We start from the raw sequence: 24,097 nt of genomic DNA, 5'->3' as shown, positions 1-24,097 counted from the left end.
GTTTGCGTCACACTAGAGTTTACGGTACGTCAAATACAGGTGCGTTGCAGAGTTGCCAAGTCCGCGTATTATACGTGACTTTGGGCTTCTTTTTTTGTAAAGTTGCGTGAAAAAATCCCGGGTCGCGGGTTGCGGTTTTTTGGGCTTATTTTAAAAAATATGGTTGCTTGTTAGGAAAACCTAACAAGCAACTTCGTTTCTTTTCATTTGTGTTCACTGTATTCTCCAATGCATTGATTGACACTCTGTCTGCTCACAGTTAATAGCCAATCAGTGCAAAAATATAAGTGCTGTAGCGTAATTTGTCAAATATTCCGCCCCCTCCGCACACGCCTTCTTTTTTAACGTGATTTTTCTTCAATGAGGGATTGAAGAAAAATCACGTTCAAGAAGGCGCGTGACGCTGTAATCCAAGCGATGATAGTAGTAGACTTTTTTAGTATACTTTTTTCCTTTATAAAGGTAGCCTAATTTTTACAATGTTTTTGTAATGTATTAATTATCACGGGCTGTAAAAAAAACAACAACAACAAAAAACAAGTAGGCCTATACTAATACTAAGAGTAGACCCTTTGAAGCTCTCGTGTTTTCCTCCTTTTCCATCTCTCCAATCCTATTCCACACACAGGTGATTGGAGATGAGTTTTGTTCCTGCTTTGTTGCAGTTTGCTGATTTTTGTAAAATAACTTATGTTTTTGCTTTTCAAATAAAAGGGTAGTTTCAGTTTAATATGTTGCGGGCTCATTTATTGGTAATAAATAATTGATAATAAATAATATTGATAATAAATTATCAAAAAATATTGGGCTTCTTTTTGAAGCTGCTGTTGCTTATTTGTCTCGCGAGAGTTGGCAACAGTGTTTAGAGCCCTTTGAAGCTGCACTGAAACTGCATTTTGGAAGTTCAAACTCGCGGGCACCATAGAAGTCAATTTTATATGGAGATAATTCTTGAAATGTTTTGCTCAAAAAACAATTTCTTTACGACTGAAGAAAGAAAGACATGAACATCTTGGATGACAAGGGAGTGAGTACATTACCTGTAAACTTTTGTTCTGGAAGTGAACTACTCCTTTAATGTGCCAAAGTTTAGTTCTGTCATTCACTTGTTACTGCTGTACCAGTGTTATGATCATTTAAACGCATTTCTGTTCTGTATCATTTATCATCCATATACTGATCGATATTTCACAGCTGCCAAAACAGTCAAAAATAGAGAATCGAGAATGGAAACCAACCTGTTTGTTGATAACCTGTCGGTATCTTCATGTTTTATTCTGGATGGTTCTGGGTCACTCATATCGTCAATCTCCTCTTTAATAAACTTAATATTTAATAGTATGTGAATGTGTCAGATTCAACACTCGACTCTCCGTTTCGCTCTTCTGCTCTTCTTCTTCATATAAAATTTGCGGCAGACTAGACGCATCAAAGGCGTAGCCTATTGCTGCCCTCCTCAGTTCATTTGAAGAACTCTGCCTAGAGGTTAAATTCTCTCATGAAGTCCAGTGATGTGTAAACATTTTTACAACAGCCTTTGTTGTTTCATAGTCCTTGTTATTAAGAATTGATTTAAGAGATAGAGATGATACTCCAGATTCCAACAGCTCAGAAAACATGAAGATTCTTGCAGTTCGATTAATAACACACTCCATTATTACATGTTTCACAGTTTCCACTTCTCCACATAAGCATCTTTTTGCTCTTTTGTATATTTATGGCAAACTCGAAAACGCTTTAGTGTATTGCTGTCACCTGCTGGAAATCCCTGGTGACACACACATACCCCTGTTGAAAAAAAACAGCATATGCTGGTTAGGTATGTTTTGAAGCATGACTGATGGTTTAAACTGGTTTAAGCTGGTCGTATGCTGGTCCTGAGCAGGAGCTAGTTGCTTAAAGGGGTCATATGATGCTGCTAAAAAGAACATTGTTTTGTGTATTTGGTGTAATGAAATGTGTTTATGCGGTTTAAAGTTAAAAAAACACATTATTTTCCACATACTGTACATTATTGTTTCTCCTCTATGCCCCGCCTTTTTGAAACGCGTCGATTTTTACAAAGCTCATCGGTCTGAAAAAGCAAGGTTATAAAGAATATCTCTTTGGATTTGAGACTTTAGTCTTTGCAACTTTACAGATCTTCTTTATGCACCAAGAGCTTGTAACACTCTAAAGAGAAAGGAAAAAATGAAATCGTATCATATGACCCCTTTAAGACCAGTTTAGGACCATCTCAAACCAGCTCATGACCAGCTTAGGACCATCTTAAACCAGCAGCCATGCTTCAAAACATACCTAACCAGCATATGCTGGTTTTTTCAACACCATGTAGGGTTTTCATGTTTTATGAGGATTTTCCATACACATAATGATTTTATACTGTACATATTTTACATTATTTTTTACTTAATCTACGCTGAATAATCTCTCTTGACAACAAGACTATCATCAAATGAGCTGCTGAAAAGCCAATAGTTCCCTGTTTTCTCCTCATTCATTATGATGATTTCTGAGATCTTCTGTAAATCAGCACATTAAACACATTTCATTGTGTGTCAACAGACTGAGACAAACTACAGGATCATCACAAATAAAACCTATTACTGAACAGAACTAAAATACTCCAATGGACTAACACACATCAATAAAAATCACACATAATCAGATGTCAGTGAAATGGAAATGTGTTCCTCCTCCACTTCATTCACCTCATGTCTTTGCTGTTTTACTTCAATCCAGTCTAAAATAAACAAATGATGTTGTTAAAATTTCAGAGCCACTAAATCTTTTTAACAGCAGCTTTAATGTTTCTCAGCAGTCAATAATGAAGAATCATGAATGGACACCAACCTGTCCATTCATGTTTTATTCTGGATGGTTCTGGATCATTCATGTCGTTAATAATGTCCTCTTCAACTTCTGTACGAGTCTTGTAGGCACAGACCTGGAGTTTGTCCTTCTCTTGTAGGATGATGTGAATATTCCACACCTTTTTAACCAAGTTAAAGCACAAAAGATTCAGAAGATTTCATTGGTCGTGTCAATCACAGTGATCGCCTACACAACACTGAAACAAATCCAGTATAACCTGTAACCTTAGTATAGGGTTATTTTGTGTCAAAGCAACCAAATTTCAGAAACTTCCCCAACTCGGTTGGTTTTGTTCATTTTTCTTTTTTTTTTCAAAAGAAAGACAAAAATAAATAGTGATGAAAGACAAAATATTTCATGTCATGGATGGATATTTACAGAGTAATCCCCTATTTTGTAGAGGAGAGTCCATTTTCATCTGAGATTTGGAGCCAAATTACAGGGTGAAAAAATTAATTTGGAAAGATGGCAGCATCGTTGTTTCATTTTAACACAATGATTTGTATACTATTAGTAAAATCTGATTATTTTAGCAGTACTTGTTGCATTGCAACAGTTCAAGAATTGGAAGAAGCTCTTTTTATGTTTTATGTTTTGCACTCCTGCATCTCAATACGTATTAAAGAAATCTCAATAGCCTTTTAAGTGGTCAATGGTTCTTATTAATGGTTCTTAACAAACCTTTCTTTTAATAACTTCATTTTTAAGGCCCCCCAACTGAGCCTGGTTTCTCCCAAGGTTTTCTCCATTTCTGTCACCGATGGAGTTTGGGTTCCTTGCCGCTGTCGCCTTTGGCTTGTTTAGTTGGGGACACTTGACTGATTGCTCCGACACTATTGGAAAAGAGATTAACTGGATGATGGCATCACTGAATCATCAATGAACTGACTTTAGCTGAAAAAAATGACTCTTTGTCATTGTCCTTTTGCATTATTGACAAACTATTTTCCTGCTTGACACTGTAATGCTGCTTTGACACAATCAGTAATCGCTATATAAATAAAGGTGACATGACTTGACTTGACATTTTTAGTGTTCGAAAACCAAATGTCAGTTGCTTTGGATAACTTTTTTATTTTAAAGAGGAATGTCTGAAGAAGATATAATGTTAAAACTAAATGTTTCCCATATTAAAACAAATGCAGAACAAACCTGTCTGAATGCCAAAAATATTATTTTCCCAAAGATTGTGTGCCTGTGACTCAAGAAGTATTAAAGATATCTCAATATGATTTTAGATTCTGGTTCTGAACAGTTTTCTTTTGGAATCATCATTTTAAAGCCCTATAAAGATTATTTGTTCTTCAGACATTCCACTTTAAATAAGTATCAGCTGTATGTAAATGAGTAAAATTAAACAATTTACTCATAGAAACACATTGTGATCTCCATATCGCTGGGATTAAATAATTCAAGAAATGCATCTTGTTTCTTTCTATTAAACCAAATGAACCATATAGGGCCTTAAAAATGAAGATACCAAAAGAAAAGTTTGTTAAGAATCAGTATCTATCAGGATACTGAGATATCTTTAATATGTCTTGAGTTACAGGCATGCAACAAGTGTTTTTCTTTTCTTCCTGTTTTTGAAGTGTCAGCATTGGCATATAATCCAGCAAGTCTACTGCTAAACTCAACTGATTTTAATTGTCCTACCAATCTCTGTGTAAAAATAAGATAAAGATGCTGCAATCTTTCTTAAGTTTTTTTTTACTCAGTAATTTAGCTCCTCTGCAAAATATTGAGTACCCAGTACATATTCATCCATAACATTTGATATTTTTTTGCTTTCTTCTTTATGTATTTCTTTCATCAGAAAGAGCTGTGAACTGAATGTAGTCAGTTCATGAAGTCTAAAATTGTGTTGACAGATGACTTGTCAGGTATGACAGTGATTGAGTTGACCAGTGAAATCAGCGGTGGTGTGCACTTAACTGGATCAGAGAAAAATAACACACATTTTGACAAAACCAAAACATTTTATATAATACATAATATATAATTGGTCTGAACAAAAACAGCAGACAGGCTGAATGAAGATGCTAGTTTATGATATTTCATTGTCAAAAACATGAGTGCAGGTATGGTTTCTGTAGTCTTTAATTTTAATCATGTACTTTAACCTGAGAGGTAAAAGATTAAAAACACACATCAATAGGTGATTATCACATAAAGTGATGATCCTGCAGTTTGTCTCAGTCTGTTGACACACCCTACATGTAACCCTGACTTGACTTCAGAGAAGCTATACGCTGAAGGGTTCATCTGTGACAGGGTCGCTGTTTTTGCAGTTGAGGTACTGCAGTAGGCTATTGTGCTTTTGATGTGTTTCGTTAAATCTGTATCATCATCTTGTGCTTGTATAATGATACTGTTAAAGAGATGGAGCAGTGGTTTGAGGTATGAGACACTGACATATGCATCACCCGACAATGCATCGGTGAACTCTTGCAGAGGAAATGCAAACGGTAATGCAGGATTTGCAATTGCATTTGGATTATGTCACAATTTATGCGTCCACATATGGAAAACGCAATTGAAAATACAATTTGCAATTTCTTTTGAAAATAGTCCGGAATATCGTTTCATAAGCATCTGCTAAATGACTATGTAAATGTAAAAATGATTCAGAATGCAGCGGCACGACTGGTCTTCAACGAGCCCAAAAGAGCCCATGATCTCTCTTTATCTCCTTGCACTGGCTACCGGTTGCGGCTCGCATCAAGTTCAAGACATTGATGCTTGCATATATAACAGCCACAGGCTCAGCACCCGCCTACTTCCACTCACTATTACGAATCTACATCCCCTCCAGAAGCCTGAGATCTGTAGTGAGTGACGCCTCGTGGTACCATCACAGAGAGGCACAAAATCACTTTCCAAAACATTTTTGTTCACCGTTCCTGACTGGTGTAATGATCTTCCCACCCTCGTCCAGAATGCTGAATCCCCGACAAATTTCAAGAGACAGCTGAAAACTCATCACTTTCATCAACATTCGACTGCATCCTAAACAAACTTTTGCTTTCTCTTTTCTTAATTCCTCCCTGTCTAGCGTGTACTAATCTGAACAATTTCTGAAACTTCTTTGTGTGTCAACAGACTGAGACAAACTACAGAATCATCACAAATAAAATCTATTACTGCCGAACAAAATAAAATATCTGACTAAAATACTATAATGCAATCACTAAAAATCGCACATAACCAAAGAAATAATCAGAGATGTCAGTGAAATGGAAATTTTATTTGCATCATTATACAGACCCCGTGCAACTTTTATGTTGCAGAGAAACTTAAAATATAAATATCTTTGAAAAAAAATGTTTTATGTAACAAGACTGGCCATTGAGTTTTCTTACATATTTGTCCAGTTTTATTTGGGTGTTTCTTTGTCAATGTCTTAATGAGGAAGCATTCAATCAAAGAAATCACACACACAGTATATACATGTGACTAAAAACTTTTGCTGTTCTCCAACAAAACAGAAAAAACTCATCACAAATCTTGTGGCATTTCACAGCAAAACTAATCATTTGAGCTAATCTCATATTCACTGTATCTGAATCTCACAATATTTATTTGAAATATTGAATCTGTTGAAAACATTTGCTCACTCTGACACAAAACAATGCTTTTTAATATGAGTCACTAAAGTTGATGACCGAGTGAAACTCTTTCCACACTGAGTACAGTGATACGGCTTCTCTCCAGAATGAACTCGCTCATGTGATTTCAGGTGTTCGGACCAAATGAAACTCTTGTCACAATGTGAGCACTTGTAAGATTCTTCTTAAGTGTGAATCCTTTGGTGCCGTTTCAGATAGACAGCTGCCATAAAGCTCTTCCCACACTCACAACACACACGATCTCTCATCATGATCTTTTATCATGTGTTTTCTGGTGCTTTTTACAACTGCGCAGGCTTGAAAAACTTTTCCCACAGTAAGAACACACATGAGGCTTCTCATCTGAATGAACTGTCAGATGACTTTTTAGACATGATGATGAAATAAACTTTTTATCACACTGATCACAGCTAAATGGCTTTTCTCCAGAAGGAATGTGCAGATGATAACTGAGACCGGCTGCTGCAGTAAAACTCTTTCCACACTGAATACAGTGATACGGCTTCTCTCCAGTATGAAGTCGCAGATGTGCTTTCAAGCTTCCAGACTGAGTGAAACTCTTGTCACAATATGAGCATTTGTAAGGTTTTTCTCCAGTATGAATCATTTGGTGCCGTTTCAGATTGCAAACTCTAGTAAAGCTCTTTCCACACTCACAACATACATGATCTTTCACTTCATTATGCATTTTCTGGTGCTGTTTATAACTGACCAGCCATGAAAAACTCTTTCCACAGAAAGAACACACATGAGGCTTCTCATCTGAATGAACTTTCATGTGACTTTTTAGACTTGATGGTGAAATAAACTTTTTACCACACTGATCACAGCTAAAAGGCTTGTCCTCAGAGTGAAAGAGGAGATGTTTACGGAGATTTGCTGCATCAGCAAAACTCTTTCCACACTGAGGGCATGTGTATGGTTTCTCTCCAGTGTGGATTCTAATGTGTCCTTTAAGGTTTTCTTTGTCTCTGAAACTCTTTCCACACTGTGAGCAGGTGTGCAGCTGTTTTGCTTTTTTTCTTGAAGTTTTGATTTTACAGTGTTCCTCCTCCACTTCATTCACCTCATGTCTTCGCTGTTTTACTTCAATCCAGTCTAAAATAAACAAATGATATGGTTAAAATAAGTGGAACTGATTTAATAGCAGAAATCAAACGAGGTCACATATTTATCGGAGCATCAAGGATCAGATCTTTGAAGTGCCAAAAGTTAGTTCTGTCATTCCTTGTTAATACAATTAAAATGTGGATATGATCATTTAGATGATAATATATTAATCATATTGCTCATTATTTAACAGCCACTAAATATTTTTAACAACATCTTTAATGTTTCTCAGCAGTCACCAATAAAGAATCAAGAATGGACACCAACCTGTTTGTTCCTCAGTATCTTCATGTTTTATTCTGGGTGGTTCTGGATCACTCATGTCTTCAATCTCCTCTTTGACAAACTCCATCTTTACCATGTCACAGATTTCAGCTGCTGCACCTGGAGTTTGTACCTGTCATGAAGGATGATGTGAATATCCCTCACCTTTTTAACCCAGTTAAAGCACAAACCCCGCCCACCACAGATTCTAAAGATTTCATTGGTCGTGTCAGTCACATTGATCGCCTACACAACACTGAAACAAATCCAGTACAAACCCGTGACCTTAGTATAGTGTTAAACAAACAAATTTCAGAAACTTTCCCAACTCAAATTTTTGGTTTTGTTAATATTTTTTTAGAAGAAAGACAAACATAAATAGAGATGAAAGACCCACACACACACACACAAAAAGAATGGATATTGGATGAATATTTATTTATGAGTATTTATTTATGAATATTTATGAGTAATCCATTATTTTGTAGAGGACAGTCAAAACAACTGTTTTTATCTGGAATTTTGAGCCAAATTACAGGGTGAAAAAATGACTTTGGAAAGATGGAAGCATCATTACTTTATTTCTAAACAGAGATTGCTAATTCTATTAGTACAATCGGTTGACTTTTGTCAATACTTGTTGCATTGTGACGGTTCAAGAATGGGAAAAAGTACTTTTTAAGTTTTTCCCCCCTAAGTTTGCCCTCCTGTATCTCAACAAGTATTAAAGATATCTCAGTACAGTTTTAAGTATTGTTCTTAACAAACATTTATAGTGGAAAGCACATTCCAGGGCCCAGTTTATGGCGGTACCAATAGTGGACAAAGGTTTGCTACATTTTGATTGGATCTTGGTGGACTACCATAAGCAAACTGTCCAACACCATCAGATAAAGATGCCAGGACAACAGCCAGACACCTCTTAGAGGGCACGAAGGAGACCTTTGGTACAAAGCCCGGGAAGGACAGGACTTTTCATTGGTCAAAATGCAGTTTCTGCCCTTCACCCACCAACAGACTGATTCCTAAGGTTTTGGCCTGTGACTGCCATAAAAATTCCTTAGGACCTCTGGACGCAGCAGCAGTGGGTGAAACAAAAGAGAGATCACAGTGTTCCATCCAAATCCATTAGTGCTGGGCGGTATACCGGTTCATACCGAATACCGGTGTTTATTTTTCTTATGATATGAATTTTTAAAATACCGCAATACACTGTTATAGTATAATATAGCATAAGAATTATAGTATGTTGTTTAAACAACGTTCAGAACGTGACTCTGTTTGAGAGGGGTCTCTTTTCACTGTTGCACTGTGCTGAGGGCACAGCTGTATGTGTTACTAAGCGTGAAAGTTCAGAAACTGAAGCTGTAGAACTAATAGAACGTGATGACACAGAAGAACTCATCCACAATATCCACATTGACCGCCACAAATATCCCCCGCCCCCTGCCATCAGCTCCCGCGTCTCACACACACGAGCGCGACTTTAGCACTAGATTTAGCAACTTCAGACCCTTTTAGCGGCTTTTTTCCATAGAATATGCATACTGACAAACCTAGAGACTTTTTTGGATAAACCTTAGCTATGGTTCAGTTGGAAGATTTCGCCAGTGCTGTCCCGCGAACACGAGGTCTGACTTTCCCGGAGAAGTGTCGCCTCTCTCTGCGTCTGTTCTGTGCAGTGAGCGGCAGAGAAGCACCGCAGCCGACTCAATGCAATAAAGTAGTTTTTAAAGCATTTGCTGCATCATTTGCTGCAGTGGATAAAAAAATAGGCTAATAAATAATTCACATCAGACAAAATTGCGTTGCAGCAAATCCTTTAAATTTTAAGGTATTCAGAACAGAGCAACATAAACATCAGAAAATATAAGCAGCTATACAATTATAGGACAAGTTTTACATATATGCCATTATAATTTGTTTTATTTTTGTACAGAATTATAAAATAAAACGCAAATTATAATCGGGCCTGTTTTAGGCTTTTCCTTATTTTTATATTTTAGACATCCATCAATTATGGTGATGAAAAAATGACTCGCCATCTCCTCATTGGATGTGCCTTTAGAGAGAAATGCAGGATTACATAACGGAAGAGTTTCTATTTTCGATTTGAATTATTTCGTTTTAAAGTAGTAATTTAAAGCTTTCTATATATTTTCATCATGTATGTGAGGCAATTCTGTGAGGTGGTTCATCACTGTGAAGCGCTCCTGTTCAAGACCAAGACGGCAGAAAGCGTTTGCAAAATATAGGCTATGATCAATTCACTGTCTGCCGCTGGCCGCTTGGTCGTTACTTAAAAAACAACAACTTACATTTAACGAACAAAAAATGCTCTAAACGTTTTTCTAATTAACTTTATAAAAAACGAAACGAAATATAATCACTTTTCCACTACATACAAAACTGAACTATTTTAATAGCTGAAACATAGTAGTATAAGCTTTTTTGGGAAAAGGGGAAAAAGACTGGCTAGGGCCTATATTTGAGGCCCGTGCAGGGCTTTAATCCACTCCAACGCGGTTTTGTTCTCCGTTTTCATTTGTGAGAGCATGCACTTGATATATGTATTTTACCATTTTATTTGTTGAGTTTAAAACGTGTGACACATTCGTTCTGCTCTCACTGATCATTTGCCCCCCCACGGTGCGTACCCTCGGAAGAAATCCTGTAGGCGCCCCTAATAGGCTAGGCCTACTCAGACGCAGGCAGTGCGCTGCATGAGACAAAAAAGTAATATAGCCAAAACCACCGCATGCCCGCTCTTTAGTGTAGATGCATGTTGATTTTATCAGACGATGTCGCGATTATAAATGAGAGTGACTCCTGGTTAACATGTATTAATGGGGCATGTTTAGTCACTATTTAGTGTGGTATTTTTCTACAATATTCACTCATCATGACAGTAACATAAGTCAATCTACTGCAGTATTTCCTCTCTCAATCAGTAGAAAATATGGTTAACACCCGGTCATGCATGAAAAAAATTCATACCGTCATATACCGTGAAACCGGTATAATTTTAAAAAATACCAGGATATACATTTTTGGTCATACCGCCCAGCACTACAACAACAAGCATTGCTAAAACTCAACTGATTTTGCTAATTGACTTACCAATCTCTGTGTAAAAAATTAAATGATGCTGCAATCTTTCTAAATAAATTTTTTCACCCTGTAATTTAGCTTGTTTACTAAATATTGGATTACTCACTAAATATTAATCCATGGCATTTAATATTTTAGCTTTCTTCTATATGTATGTATTTCTTTCACCAGAAAGAGCTGTGAACTAAATGCATTAAAGGGGTCATATGATGCGATTTCAATTTTTCCTTTCTCTTTGGAGTGTTACAAGCTCTTGGTGCATAAAGAAGATCTGTAAAGTTGCAAAGAATAAAGTCTCAAATCCAAAGAGATATTCTTTATAAAAGTTAAGAGTTAACCACACCTACCTAAAACGGCACGTTCTAACACGCCCCCAACATGTCTATGTCACGATCTGGGAAGATTTGCATAACACCGCCCAAATGTTGGCGGGGCATAGAGGAGAAACAATAATGTACAGTATGTGGAAAATAATGTGTTTTTTTAACTTTAAACCGCATAAACACATTTCATTACACCAAATACACAAAATAATGTTATTTTTAGCAGCATCATATGACCCCTTTAAGTCAAAAATTTTGTTGGCAGCTGACTGAGTGATTAAGTTGACCAATGAAATCAGTGGTGGTGCGGGGCTTGTACTTAACCAGGAAAACAAAAACACATTTGACAAAACTAAAACATTTTATAAAATTATAAACCTTGCATTTCAATTATCGCATAAATAACTGGTTTGAACAAAAATGGCAGACATGCAGTCTGAATGAAAAAGTTCATTTATGCTATTTCAATGTCAAAAACATGACGAGTGCAGGTATGGTTTTTCTAGTCTTTAACAGTATTTTTAATCATGTTTAACCTGAGGGGTAAAGATTAAAAACACACATCAATAGGTGATTATCACATAAAGTGATGATCCTGTAGTTTGTCTCAGTCTGCTGACACACAATGAAATGTGCTTAATGTGCCAATTTACAGAAGATCTCAGACATCATCATAATGAATGAGGAGAAAACTGGGAACTATTGACTTTTCAGCAGCTCAGTTAAACTTTACGCCTCTGTTTCTGTCAGACTATTGTTTCACTTATTGTCAGGTAAATTGTTTTGTTTTTCTGTTGTTTTGTACTATTCTCATTGTAATTGTATGCAGAAACCCAGCAATTACTTTGACAATACAAATATTTGTCATGACAATAAAGTACCTAACTGAATGAATTATAGACTTTTATAGACTCAATTTGTCATCTTTGGATAAACATACAATAATAATAGTAACAATCACTTTAAGGTGGATAAATGTGAAAACTGAATGTGAATCCTGATTTAACAGCAGAAAACCACAGATCAGGTATCAGTCTGTGGTATCAGAGATTTAATGTGCCAAATCTTAGTTCTGTCATTCATTTGTTACTGCTGTACCAGTGTTATGATCATTTAAATGCATTTCTGTATCATTTATCATACATATACTGATCGATATTTCACAGCTAAGTTGCCAAAACAGTCAAAAGTGAAGAATCGAGAATGGAAACCAACCTGTTTGTTCCTCAGTATCTTCATGTTTTGTTCTGGATCACTCATATCGTCAATCTCCTCTTGAAAATTAACTCGGTTTTTACCAGTTTTCATCTGCTACACCTGGAGTTTCTCCTGAGAATTATGTAAACATTCCCAACCTTTCCTGGTGAACTGTTGAGCCATGTAAAACGGGATAACGTCAAACTCTGTAAACTGGGAACATCTTGTCGCATGAAACCTGGAAATATACGGCATCCAGTGAAAATATGACACTTCTACAAAAAAAAATTTCAAACACTATTCTTCTTCTTTGGTGTTTATTGACGGTTGGCAAAACAAATTCAACACTCTTCTTCTTCTTTGGTGTTTATTGACGGTTGGCAAACCAAATTCAACACTCGACTCCCGCGCTTCGGGTCTTATTTAGCTCTTTTGCTCTTTTGTATATTTATGGCAAACTCGAAAACGCTTTAGTGTATTGCTGACACCTGCTGTAAATTCCTGGTAACACACATACATGTAGGGTTTTCATGTTTTATGAGGATTTTCCATACACATAATGATTTTGAAAAATCTCTCCTGACGACTATCATCCAATGGGCTGCTGAAAAGCCAATGTGTTTTCACCTCATTCATTATGATGATGTCTGAGATCCTCACATTAAGCACATTTCATTGTGTCAACACAGACTGAGACAAACGTTTGTAGGCGACTACAGTACTACAGTTAGTACTACAGGATCATCACAAATAAAATCTTTTATTGAACATAATACTACAATGGACTAAGCCATCAATACAAATCACACATAACCAGCAGACAAATCCATCTCGCTCATGTCCTTTCAGGTTGCCAGACACAGAGAAACTCTTGTCATAAATGATAGGACATGCCTCAACAGCACACCACTACAGAATGTAGTTACAGATCACTCCACTGACTTGGCCCTTACGAAAATTAACCATGGATTTATTATAGTAAAAGTGTAGTAACCATTTTTTTGGCTTATTGATTACCATTTGTATAACCACACAGTTTTACTACAAATACCATGGTTAAACTGTTAGTGTAGCAATACCATGATTAATTTACCATGGTTTAACCACAAGTTTTTTTGGTTTTATTTGTAGTAAAACCATGGACTGATTGAAGAGAGCTGAACTGGATGATGACAACTGAATCATCAATGAACTGATTTTAGCTGGAAAAAAAATGTGTAATGTAGCTACTCTTGACAAGCTATTTTCCTGTTTGACACTGTAAGGCTGCTTTGACACAATCAGTACTGTATAAGCGCTAGCCTAAAGTGACTTGACTTGGCTTCACTCCTATTGGTTGTCGCTCCTGAAAGTCGCTCTTTTGCATAACCTCAACTTTGACGCATCGCTCGCTCGTGTTGCCGCAATTAGTCAAGTCAAGTCTCACCAACACAAGATGGCAAATTAATAACAGGTCTAATTAAGTTCTAAATACCCACAATGTATTTTTAATTTCCCCATAATAAGTACAAATGCAAATATTGCTACAGAAGCTTTAATAAAAGAAAACAAAATGTTAGTTGTCAAACTTCTAATAAATGTAGGCTAAATGTCTCTTTTTTATTTTTGAACAAGTTTATTTATCTGCATCTTTCAATGTCAATATTTTCATCAAAAGTGCTGTATTTCTGAAATAGCTGCTCTGACAATCATTTTATGTGAACTGCACAATGAATGTTCACATTTGTATTTAGCCAATGAGAAGAAACCCCAACCTGTCGTGTTTTTAATTCAGAAGCTAAACATAAACGTCTGAAATCGCTTACCGCACCTTTATTTTATTTTCAAATCATAGTCGAAAGGGAAAATAACGCCTCTGCTCAGTCCAATAAAAAATAGGAAATTGACGTGACAGCGTAAGGCGAGGAGACGGAAGTCACGTGACCTGACTGGGAGTTCTGTCATGTGATGGTTCCTGCGTTTGCAGCGGAGCGCTTGACAGTCAACAGACGAACAAAACGAAAAAGCGCGTCTGAGACGGAAAAACTCACACAGATAAGAGGTTAAACCTGCTGGACGGCTATCATGGGGTGCTGTTTCAGCAGCGATAGCGAAACGTCGGAGCAGGTAGATAAGATTTAATCAATACACACCCAAACAGCTATAAAATACAGCTGAATGTGCTGTTTGTGTTCCTGCAATCAGAATTACATACAACACAGTTAATGTTGGTGTGTGTTTGTAATTCTTCAAGAACAGGCCAGTACTGAGTGTGTTTCAAGACTACAACAAACTTACTCTAATGCCTAATTTCATTTAAGTTTTTGTCTAATCAGAATGACTTACTGCTGGTGCCAGGATGATTAAACATGGGAAATGTCATAAATTGAGAGCATGTTTTGGGAAATAGGCTGGTGTCAGTGGATCAGATGTGTCAGACCCCCAGATCTGAACATGTGCTCATGCATGAGGAAATTATATATACTGGGTTTCTCGTCCTCTCTCATGGAAAACTTTAAATTATCAGGGGATTCTCAAATCCAGGTTTCTATTTTTGTATAACTGTCCAAAAGTCTTAGACCACATTGAAAATCTGTGATTTATTATTTTGGTCTGTTTTAAAAAAAAAAAAACAAATGCAAAGAAATTCAAAATTAAAATTTCTAAATATTCTCACATTGTTATCCTTACTATATTATATTTTATAATATATTTTATATAAGCAGTCTAAAACTTTTATTATTATTGTTATTGATCTCAGACCACAATTGATTTTTTTTCTACTTGTGCTGTATTTAATAGACTTGATTTTAATTAATTAGTTTAATCAAATATATATCTCTAACTAAAATACTTATACATTAATCACTAATAGTAAAAAAAAAAAATGGAAATGTGTTCTTTGTATAAATCACTTTTGAGCAGGTTCAAGTTTGGTTGTATGATGTAATTCAGTAAGAAGTTGATGTTTGGACATACGATGTAAGAAGACATTTAGCAGATGTTGTTAACCAGAGCGACTTGCAGTATATTTATGACGGGTTCAGTTCACCTTGGAAAAATGTTCCTTTAAAATGTAATAATTTGCAGACTCTGACACAACTTTATTTTCACTTGGGGCATGTGGCATAGACAAATAGCTCCTTAGTCATTGTTTTAGGCCACCATTGCCTGCTCAAAAGTGTGAACCGCTGGTTTTTCAGAAGGTCCGATGATCATGTTTTTGACCAGCCTCTTTTTGGCTCTTTTGTGCAGAATGAAGAGGTGAAGCCATTGATTCCTGACCCAAACTTAGACAGAAAACCCACCAGTGGCTCGGAGCGAAATGCAGACAGCCTGCCGTCTAACCGCACAGATGAACAGGCCCTGCTCACGACCATCCTGCAGCGGACAGCTCTGTACGACACACACGTTCCCTTTCACTGCCGCAGTTCTGTCATTTATTACACAGTCTGGGCTGTTGGTAGATTAAAACTCACTTTTCTTTTCTTGTTGATTAGGAACATAATTGACGTGTCGGCTGTTGATTCTCAAGGCATGGAGCAACATGAATACATGGACAGAGCCAGACAGTACAGGTGTGTTACACTGCTGAAACGCCATTGATATGAACAGTAGACATGCCGGATGTATGTTATTGAGACCACGGGTGTGACGTCATAACCATGCATCACTAGAAGTGTGATGTGTCCGTTTTTTTGAGCTGGTGAAGATTTGCACATGGGTTATGTTTAAGCTGAATCGTGTGCGTTTGTGTTAAAGCACCAAGCTGGAGGTGTTGAGCAGAACGCTGTCTCAGAAGAAGCCCGTTCCTCTTCCATCACTGACCAGCCAACCTCACCAGGTGCTCGCCGCTGACCTGGCCCCCTACGCAGATGTACAGCAGGTCAGACTCTGTTATTAAATAACCCTCTCAATGTATATTAGACTGCTTTTGGCATGCCAAGGCCTGGTGTGGAAATTATTAGTGATTGATCACAGACAGTGAAAACTAGAGATCAATTCAGTCAATATGCAATATAAATTCCCATATATATATATATAAATAAGCTAATGCAGTTAATTGTATGCATATATGCTATAAACAGCTGTTTTTATACTTTTTTTTATTTAAAGATACACGCATAAATCTATATATACGCTACTGTTATGAAGTTTGAGGTTCATTAGGATTTTTTTTTAATTTATATTTTGGAAAGATGATGATGTTCACAAAGGATGCATTTAGTACAGTATAAACAGTAATATTGTGAAATTAGAGTTTAATGTAACGGTTTTCTATTTCAGTGTTCTATATTAATGTTTTATATATTAAGAAGTTGTGCTGCTGCTTAATATTTTTGTGGAAACTGTAAAACGTTTTTTTTTTTTTGATGATGATGAATAGAAAGTTCAAAGAACAGCATTTATTTGAAATATTTATGTTACACAAGATTTCTATCTTTACTGTCACTTTTGATCATTAAAATGCATCCTTGCTGAATAAAAGTATTAATTTCTTTTCAAAAACTTTTAGTGTCTGCAAACTTTTGAGCAGTAGTGTACATAAGTTTTAAAAAAATGATAACATAAATTGTGCATTTTCCATTGATCGGGCTTTTGGCGATGTGATGAATATCAGTCGATGTATTGGTCTATCACTAGACATTATGCATATTATTTGGAGTTTTAATTGAGTGCTTTTCTTTCCTCCACAGGTTTCTAAGATTGCTGCGTACGCCTACAGCGCCATCTCACAAATCAAAGTAGATGCCAAGGAAGAGCTGGTGGTACAGTTTGCTATACCATGATTCAAAAGATGGACCTCCTTCCTCCCCAGTTCCTCTGTTTCTGTCTCTCTTTCTAGCCCTTTCACTCCTCCGTTCTCCTTCCAAACTTCTTGAGATGCAGACGCCCATGTCTTTGTTTTCTGAATGCCCTGCAGATAAATATAATTCACCCCAACCAGAGCTCCTTGTGTAAATCCGTCACCCGCCACGGCACAGATCCGAGAGGGTAAAAACATCTGATCTACTATCTTTGCTTTGACGAGTTGCATTTGATTAGTTACTGGTAGTTTTTCATGCATTAATCAAACCCTTTTTCACCAAATACATCAGAAATGCTAAACTCAACGGCGTCAAGCTACTACGATTGCTTTGGTGAGCTTTTGTTTAGTTTTATTCGTTCTTGTTGATTCTTCTTCTGTTGGCTTTTCAGTTTCCTGATTAGTTGGAGATTGTTAAACCAAGTAGCACATCCAGACTTCTCAATTATTCTTATACTTGTACTAAAGTTAATTGTATATTTACTCAGTTTGCCTGGGTCATATTAACACACATGTTATGGTTCAGTTCAGTAATGTAATTAATTCTCCTGTAGTATTCTTGAATCACTGTGGTTTAGAGTTCATTATTTCTAATGCATTCTCATAATTGTATGCACTGAGGTTCCAGATTGGGATGTGGATTAATATGGGCAACATAAATAATACTTCTGTCTAACCAGAGTAACACACATGTAATGTTGCATTAACCATCTTTTTATTATTTTTAATTCTTTATTTAACTAATTTGCTTTCTGTGGCTGATCTGCTTGAAATTCTTTTAAATTGATTTTCAACTGGTTTAGATTTGAGTCTATCACTGTTAACTACCCAAGAGCTGAAAGCATGGGATGTCCTGCAACTTTAGACATTAATTTGTGGTTTTTCCTAATCGTTCACCTCTATTTGCCAATAGATGGTAATCAGGTTGGATGCCATATTGAATTTTTACGCAGATGAAAACAAAGCTGTGATGGACAGACTTACTTTACAGTCTTTACAATAGCACTCACTGTATAAAAATCATATAATGTCACAACTGTTTATAGCGTTTTTGTCTACTGAAAGTTTTTTTTGGGAAGAAGTTTTGTCAGCTCACTGTTAAACAATAGTACAATCCATTCAATGCACTGTGCTTCAGTCCCTCATTTTCATTCCCGTTAAAAATTAAACATGCACTACTCTCACGAAGGTCTACATCACAAGCATATATAGATCAGTGGTCTGTAAGCAGTTTTTATGGCGGATGGTAAATATCACAGGATGTGCCGTGTCCCATCAGAAATTTAATTCGAGATTTTGAATCCTCTGAAGCAGCTTTGCTATTGCCTTTAACGGAAGAGAAAGTGTTTCTCTTACCGTGCACCTTTCCTATATCCCTCAAATGGTCATGCAGTCGTAACGGAAAAGGCGAACCCCGGTTAAACCGAGCCAGAACAGCGTGGCCTGTCTATCAAATAATCATACTGTCAACTCTGAATGTTTTGGATGGGGAGGCGGGTTTGAATTGGAATTCGTAGTTTGTAAATGATGTTTTTGTGTCAATGCCTTTAATGTACAGAGTGTAAAATGATTCGAGATGAATGATTAACACGAAGGGTAAACGGCTCTACGCCGCCCCCTGGCTGCATTATGCCTTAGTCGTAAGGCTTTGCGATCGATAGCTTGTTTTTAGCTAAGCAAACAGGGATGCTTTTGCTTGCCTGTTCCACTTTTAACATAATAAAAAAACATTATAACATTGCTTTAACTTAGTCCATCTAACTTTTTGCTGTTGTGCCGAAAAACAAGGAAAGAACTAGTGAATTAAAACAACTTGCGTTCTTTCCTGAAATGCCACACAGTATGTTTGTGTAATTATTTATTTTGATTTTATGTATTTATGCAAGCTCACAGACCAGTGTGGCACAATTAGCTCTCTAGATCATGGCAAGGCACTTTAGTCTTTCTTTGAGGTTTTTAAAGGGATAAAATGCGCTGCGAATATTTTGTTTTCTGTTGCAGTGTACTAACAGTGTTCAAGTTTGTTTGTTTGTTACCTAAATGTGGAATGCTACCTGATTTACAGAGAAAACATTTCTTAGGCTAGTACCAAAAAATTAATCACAATATTCTTTTAAAACTGTTTTTGTTGAATGGAATTATGCATTAAAGACTTTCAAAATTATAAAGTGTTGCTTTTTTAAAATTTTGTCTTAGTCCATGTGTAGCAGACATACATTGGTGTACAATGAGAATGCTTTGTTCATCCATTCTTGAATTGCTTACTGCAATTCTCAAAGAAACTTTGATTTTCTAGTCAAATGGACGTTTCTCTGTTGCTTAAGATGTTTCACCACTTACTCATGCGGCTTCATCAACAACTGATGAAGAAACACTCTGGCTGACTAAAGTAACTCCAGGTCTATAACTTTCTTACAGTTTTGGAGGAACCTAGTTTATCATTTAAAGTCACCTCACGTAGCTGTAACTCCACATTTGTTTATTCGACGTATCAGGATGTCGGGTGGAGAAGGTTCAGTCCACTTTGCTGTGACTCATGGATTTGTGTGGGTTTCTGCTCCTCTGCCAGACTGAAGTCAACTCTCGTTCCTGTTTGGTGACAGCGCTGAAATCAATCATCTTCACATGAGGAAGGGTGGCGATCAAATGCGCTCTGCAAGAGAGGCAGACAAGCAACTTAGTGAAATAATTTGTCTTTTTTGGGGGAGTTGAACTGTGGTTCTAGAAACAATTCTGAGCAATTCAACATTTCATGACAGAGAAAAAGATAACACTTTACATTAAGGTTCAATTTGTTAAAGTTAGTTCACCACTTTTGATAACATTGAAAAATACTTATAAAACATTTATTAATCTTAGTAAATGTGAATTTCAATATTTACTAATACATTATTAAAGTTATATCTTTAATATTTAATTGACCTGAGATAAGAACTAACAATTAACATGTACATTTTAGATAATGGACTATCGTCAAGGTCAAGTGCGCTGGTTCCTGTTGGTGTCCTCAATCTGGCAACCTGCGTGTGCGTCAAGTCTGAGGAGGAGGGGCCGGGTGAAAAAAACCCTCTCCAATATTTTGAAATTGGACTGCAATACCTAGTTCAACCACTCGGTGTCAATCCTACATACAGCACCTTTAACTAATGGAACCTTATTTTAAATTATATCCATCCATCCATCCGTCCGTCTGTCTGTGTCTGTATCTATCTATATCTGTCTGTCTATCTATATCTGTTTGTCTATCTGTCTATCTATATCTGTCTGTCTATCTATCTGTCTGTCTGTCTGTCTATCTATATCTATCTGTCCATCTATCTATATCTGTCTGTCTGTCTGTCTGTCTATCTATCTATCTATCTGTCTGTCTGTCTGTCTCTTTCTATCTATCTATATCTGTCTGTCTATCTATCTATATCTGTCTGTCTGTCTATCTATCTGTCCATCTATATCTGTTTGTCTGTCTGTCTCTTTCTATCCATCTATATCTGTCTGTCTGTCTATCTATCTATCTATATCTGTCTATCTATCTATCTATCTATATCTGTCTGTCTATCTGTCTGTCTATCTATCTATCTGTCTGTCTGTCTGTGTCTGTATCTATCTATATCTGTTTGTCTATCTGTCTATCTATCTATATCTGTCTATCTGTATCTATCTATCTATCTATCTATCTATGTGTCTATCTATCTATATCTGTCTGTCTATATCTGTCTGTCTGTCTGTCTATCTATCTATCTATCTGTCTGTCTGTCTGTCTGTCTGTCTATCTATCTATCTATATCTGTCTGTCTGTCTATCTATATCTGTCTGTCTATCTATCTATCTATCTATGTCTGTCTATCTATATCTGTCTGTCTATCTATCTATCTATATGTTTTCTCTCTAATTATAATGGACTTTTGATATTACAGAACAGAAAAATAATGTAATAAAAGCTATTAATGCCAACAAAACGTAAAACTCACGCATACATTTATAGTCAGTTGAAGTTTTACAGTTTTTTATTAAAAGACTGAAAACACTGAATCTGTTATTTATATATAATATATAGGTGAATCTTGTAAAAACATTTCCATGACATATTTTACCCCAATATATATATATTTTTGAATAGCATCATTTTCATTTCACATTAATTTTTTTTATTAACATTTTTAGTAACTAATACCAATACAAAAAATAAAACCATAATATATAAACATTTGACCATTTTAAAAGTTTTTTGCATTGCAGTATTGAGAGTTTAATGGGAAATTCTGTCTGGCATTAAAATATACTTACAAATGCAGTTCTAGTTGTACTTATAATAATAATAAGCTTCTTTGTGCAAAATATATTGCCTCAATTCTTTCTTTTTGATTTTCAGAAGAAAGTATGACCTGGACATATTCTTGAGATTGTAGGGCCTGCACTGAGAATGGTTTTACACATGCACATGCCGTGTGCGTATCAGAACGATATGTGATTACTGTTGCTATGCACAGGACAGCAGAGGTTTGTAACCGGATCCTAACCGCAGTTTCAGCACCTGTTGTGTCAGGAACGCCACAGTACAGAGATCCACAGTGGAAAATCACCCACTTTAGACACGGCAGGATGCACTCATTGCATTTGACGTAAAGCATTTTATGGTGTACCGAGACAAAAATGACAATTCTGTAATCCTTTACTCAGCATTAGTCATGTGCTATTTTTCTCTCTTACTTTTGTGTTGCACAGACGAATGTCAGTCATACAGGCTTAGAAAGACTAGAATTGTTATTTTTGGAAACCCTTCTGCTCCCTGACTTGTGCAACTACCTGACCTTTGACCTTCGACCGTACCTGTAGTCACGCTCGGTCACTATGGGGTTGCCATGCAGAGTGATGGTGTGGAGAAACGGCAACGCAGCAAGTTTATCCACTTCTGACAACTTACAAATACGGTTTCCATGCAGATACAACAAGCGTAGCTCTTTAAGTTGAGTGAGAACCTGATGGAGAGAGAGAGAATGGTGTTTTTTTTCAAAGAAGGTCCTCTCGTATTTCAGTAATTACACAAATGGTTGTGCTCAGTTGTCAGAAGCAGGTGGTAAAGTGCATACTGGGTGGATGTGTTGAAACTCATTGAAGGAGAGGTCGAGCCAGGCCAGACGCGTGGGCTCAGTGTAAAGAGCGGAGAGCGTGTCCATCAGTGCCGTCAAGTCTGAAAGGAAGTTGTTGTTGAGTCTGAGCGTTGCGCTGAGGATCTTCTGCTCTGAGTCACGCTTTAGTGGACGAGCGCCTGGATTAGGCTCATCAGAGAGCATGTCTACAGAAACACAGAAAGTAAACAGCAATGCACTGCATTCGTTATTTGTACACTACACATTACAGACTAATAATTGTTGTTTATACACAGTTTTATGATGAGAACCATATGGTAAATTAGTTACCTCTACTAAATTATTATTATTTTTGCCAAGAACAATACAATATACAGACAGCAGCAAATAACGAAGAGAAACAATCAAACAAGAGGAAAAAACAGGGGGATTAAAAGCAATATAACCTGGAAATAATGACAAGTTTTGAGAATTACATTTCAATAAAAACAGGCAAAGAATTGCAAACAGATTGTTTTTAAGCTTTTTTCTTCTTAGACAATTTAATTGACTATTTCTACAATCAAAAGAAAAAAGAGAGGTCTGGAATTTTTGGATCTGTGATTGTGGGATTTGGTAAGCATCAGATTTATTAATAACATTTTAAATTGTAGTAACACACTTAGGCTATTATATATTTCACTCCTGATAAAACCTGAAAATCTTGGACGGGAACAAATTATATTTACGTCAGCTTATGTGAGGCATGTCTTGTCTGAAAAAAGTTTTTGTATTTTTAGAATTATATTGATTTTAAAAAATGTTTCCTATGCGTGTTGATGAAACTGTTACACAGTCAATTCGTAAATATTAATTTCATCTTTTTCTTTTTGTTTGTAAAGCTGTAGATAAAGTGTTTTCACACCATCGGCCAAACCCGCTCGGTTCTGTAAACCGGATGAACCGATTCATTTGAACGATCCGAATCAAAAGAACGACTCGTTTACGTATCTGACAATTCTATCATGTTTCATTCATAAAATGTGCCTCATTTAGGAACAATAAATACGTTTCGATTGCCTTTAATGTTTAAAAAGCAGAAAACTAATTCTGACGTGAAAATTAAAGAGGTTAATGAGCTAAGTTATTTGAATTAAGCAAAACTTTCAAACTGATAAAAGTATGAACTGTAGAAACACACCTGAAATTGTGTTGAGCTCCCTAAATGAAAAATCCACTGGAGATCCAAACATGTTCCAACCTCCAGACTGCAGAAAACAAGATTTAAAAACTACAAATTGCAATAAGATTTAAAAGGCCATAGAGCAAAAAATGTGGATTTACATACAATGGCAATTAAATATAAACCCAAATAAATTAATAATTTTCAAAACTTCTCATCGTATATTTTATGTGTTCTTTCTTTACCCATAGCAACTTTTGGGTCACGCCAGTACGGGCGGACCCCAACAAAATTACTATAGAAACTATTAGCATAGCATAGCATTCTGGGAGATGTAGTTCGTTCGTTTTTCGGTCAGTTTCTTTTTCGTACTTACTTCACTTTCTTTGTCTGTTTCATCATTAGACATGGCTTTAAACTTTATTTTTTTTCAAATCTCTAAAACTATAAGTGGAATATATTACTTTTTGGCGTTTTATAACGACAGCAAAAAGCGTAGACTTTTGAAAAACTTCCTACAGGGGCGTTGCGGAAGAAGCTGCTTTTCCATTGGC

General features: G+C 36.3%; 2 protein-coding genes and 1 pseudogene across 3 annotated transcripts; 1 reads left to right on the top strand and 2 right to left on the bottom strand.

The window, feature by feature from the left end:
• Positions 1–12,828, bottom strand: part of LOC107706053 (oocyte zinc finger protein XlCOF6-like) — a 30,023-nt pseudogene extending 17,195 nt beyond the window's left edge.
• Positions 12,829–14,413: 1,585 nt separating this feature from the next.
• Positions 14,414–18,302, top strand: lamtor1 (late endosomal/lysosomal adaptor, MAPK and MTOR activator 1). Its single transcript, XM_016509656.1, has 5 exons — positions 14,414–14,614; positions 15,743–15,885; positions 15,988–16,065; positions 16,250–16,373; positions 17,185–18,302. The coding sequence occupies exons 1-5, from the start codon at positions 14,573–14,575 to the stop codon at positions 17,275–17,277; spliced, it is 480 nt and encodes a 159-aa protein (XP_016365142.1). The 5' UTR covers positions 14,414–14,572; the 3' UTR covers positions 17,278–18,302.
• Positions 18,303–19,776: 1,474 nt separating this feature from the next.
• Positions 19,777–23,993, bottom strand: lrrc51 (leucine rich repeat containing 51). 2 transcript variants are annotated; one of them, XM_016509654.1, is made up of 5 exons: positions 23,920–23,993; positions 23,562–23,628; positions 22,382–22,587; positions 22,110–22,270; positions 19,777–19,947 (listed from the first exon to the last, which is right to left on the bottom strand). In XM_016509654.1, exons 1-5 carry the CDS (start codon positions 23,950–23,952, stop codon positions 19,809–19,811), a joined length of 606 nt encoding a protein of 201 aa, XP_016365140.1. In that variant the 5' UTR covers positions 23,953–23,993; the 3' UTR covers positions 19,777–19,808. The 2 variants fall into 2 exon arrangements, with proteins under 2 accessions (XP_016365140.1, XP_016365141.1); XM_016509655.1 differs by having other exon boundaries at positions 22,122–22,270.
• Between the last annotated feature and the right edge of the window lie 104 nt (positions 23,994–24,097).

The sequence above is a fragment of the Sinocyclocheilus rhinocerous genome, unplaced genomic scaffold, assembly GCF_001515625.1.
Source record: "Sinocyclocheilus rhinocerous isolate Xijiao unplaced genomic scaffold, SAMN03320098_v1.1 scaffold2912, whole genome shotgun sequence".
NCBI lineage: Eukaryota > Metazoa > Chordata > Actinopteri > Cypriniformes > Cyprinidae > Sinocyclocheilus > Sinocyclocheilus rhinocerous.
This window is presented reverse-complemented; position numbering and strand designations above follow the sequence as displayed.

What these genes read in the sequence shown, in the direction of transcription:
- lrrc51 (XM_016509654.1), bottom strand. Translation starts at nt 23,952, where the DNA reads ATGTCTAATGATGAAACAGACAAAGAAAGTGAA. An exon ending in AAACAGACAAAGAAAGTGAA is followed by an intron (nt 23,629 to 23,919) that starts GTAAGTACGAAA and finishes TGTTTTCTGCAG; the next exon opens with TCTGGAGGTTGGAACATGTT. An exon ending in AGTTTCAACACATCCACCCA is followed by an intron (nt 22,271 to 22,381) that starts GTATGCACTTTA and finishes TCTCTCCATCAG; the next exon opens with GTTCTCACTCAACTTAAAGA.
- lamtor1 (XM_016509656.1), top strand. Translation starts at nt 14,573, where the DNA reads ATGGGGTGCTGTTTCAGCAGCGATAGCGAAACGTCGGAGCAG. An exon ending in ATAGCGAAACGTCGGAGCAG is followed by an intron (nt 14,615 to 15,742) that starts GTAGATAAGATT and finishes TCTTTTGTGCAG; the next exon opens with AATGAAGAGGTGAAGCCATT. An exon ending in GACAGAGCCAGACAGTACAG is followed by an intron (nt 16,066 to 16,249) that starts GTGTGTTACACT and finishes TTTGTGTTAAAG; the next exon opens with CACCAAGCTGGAGGTGTTGA.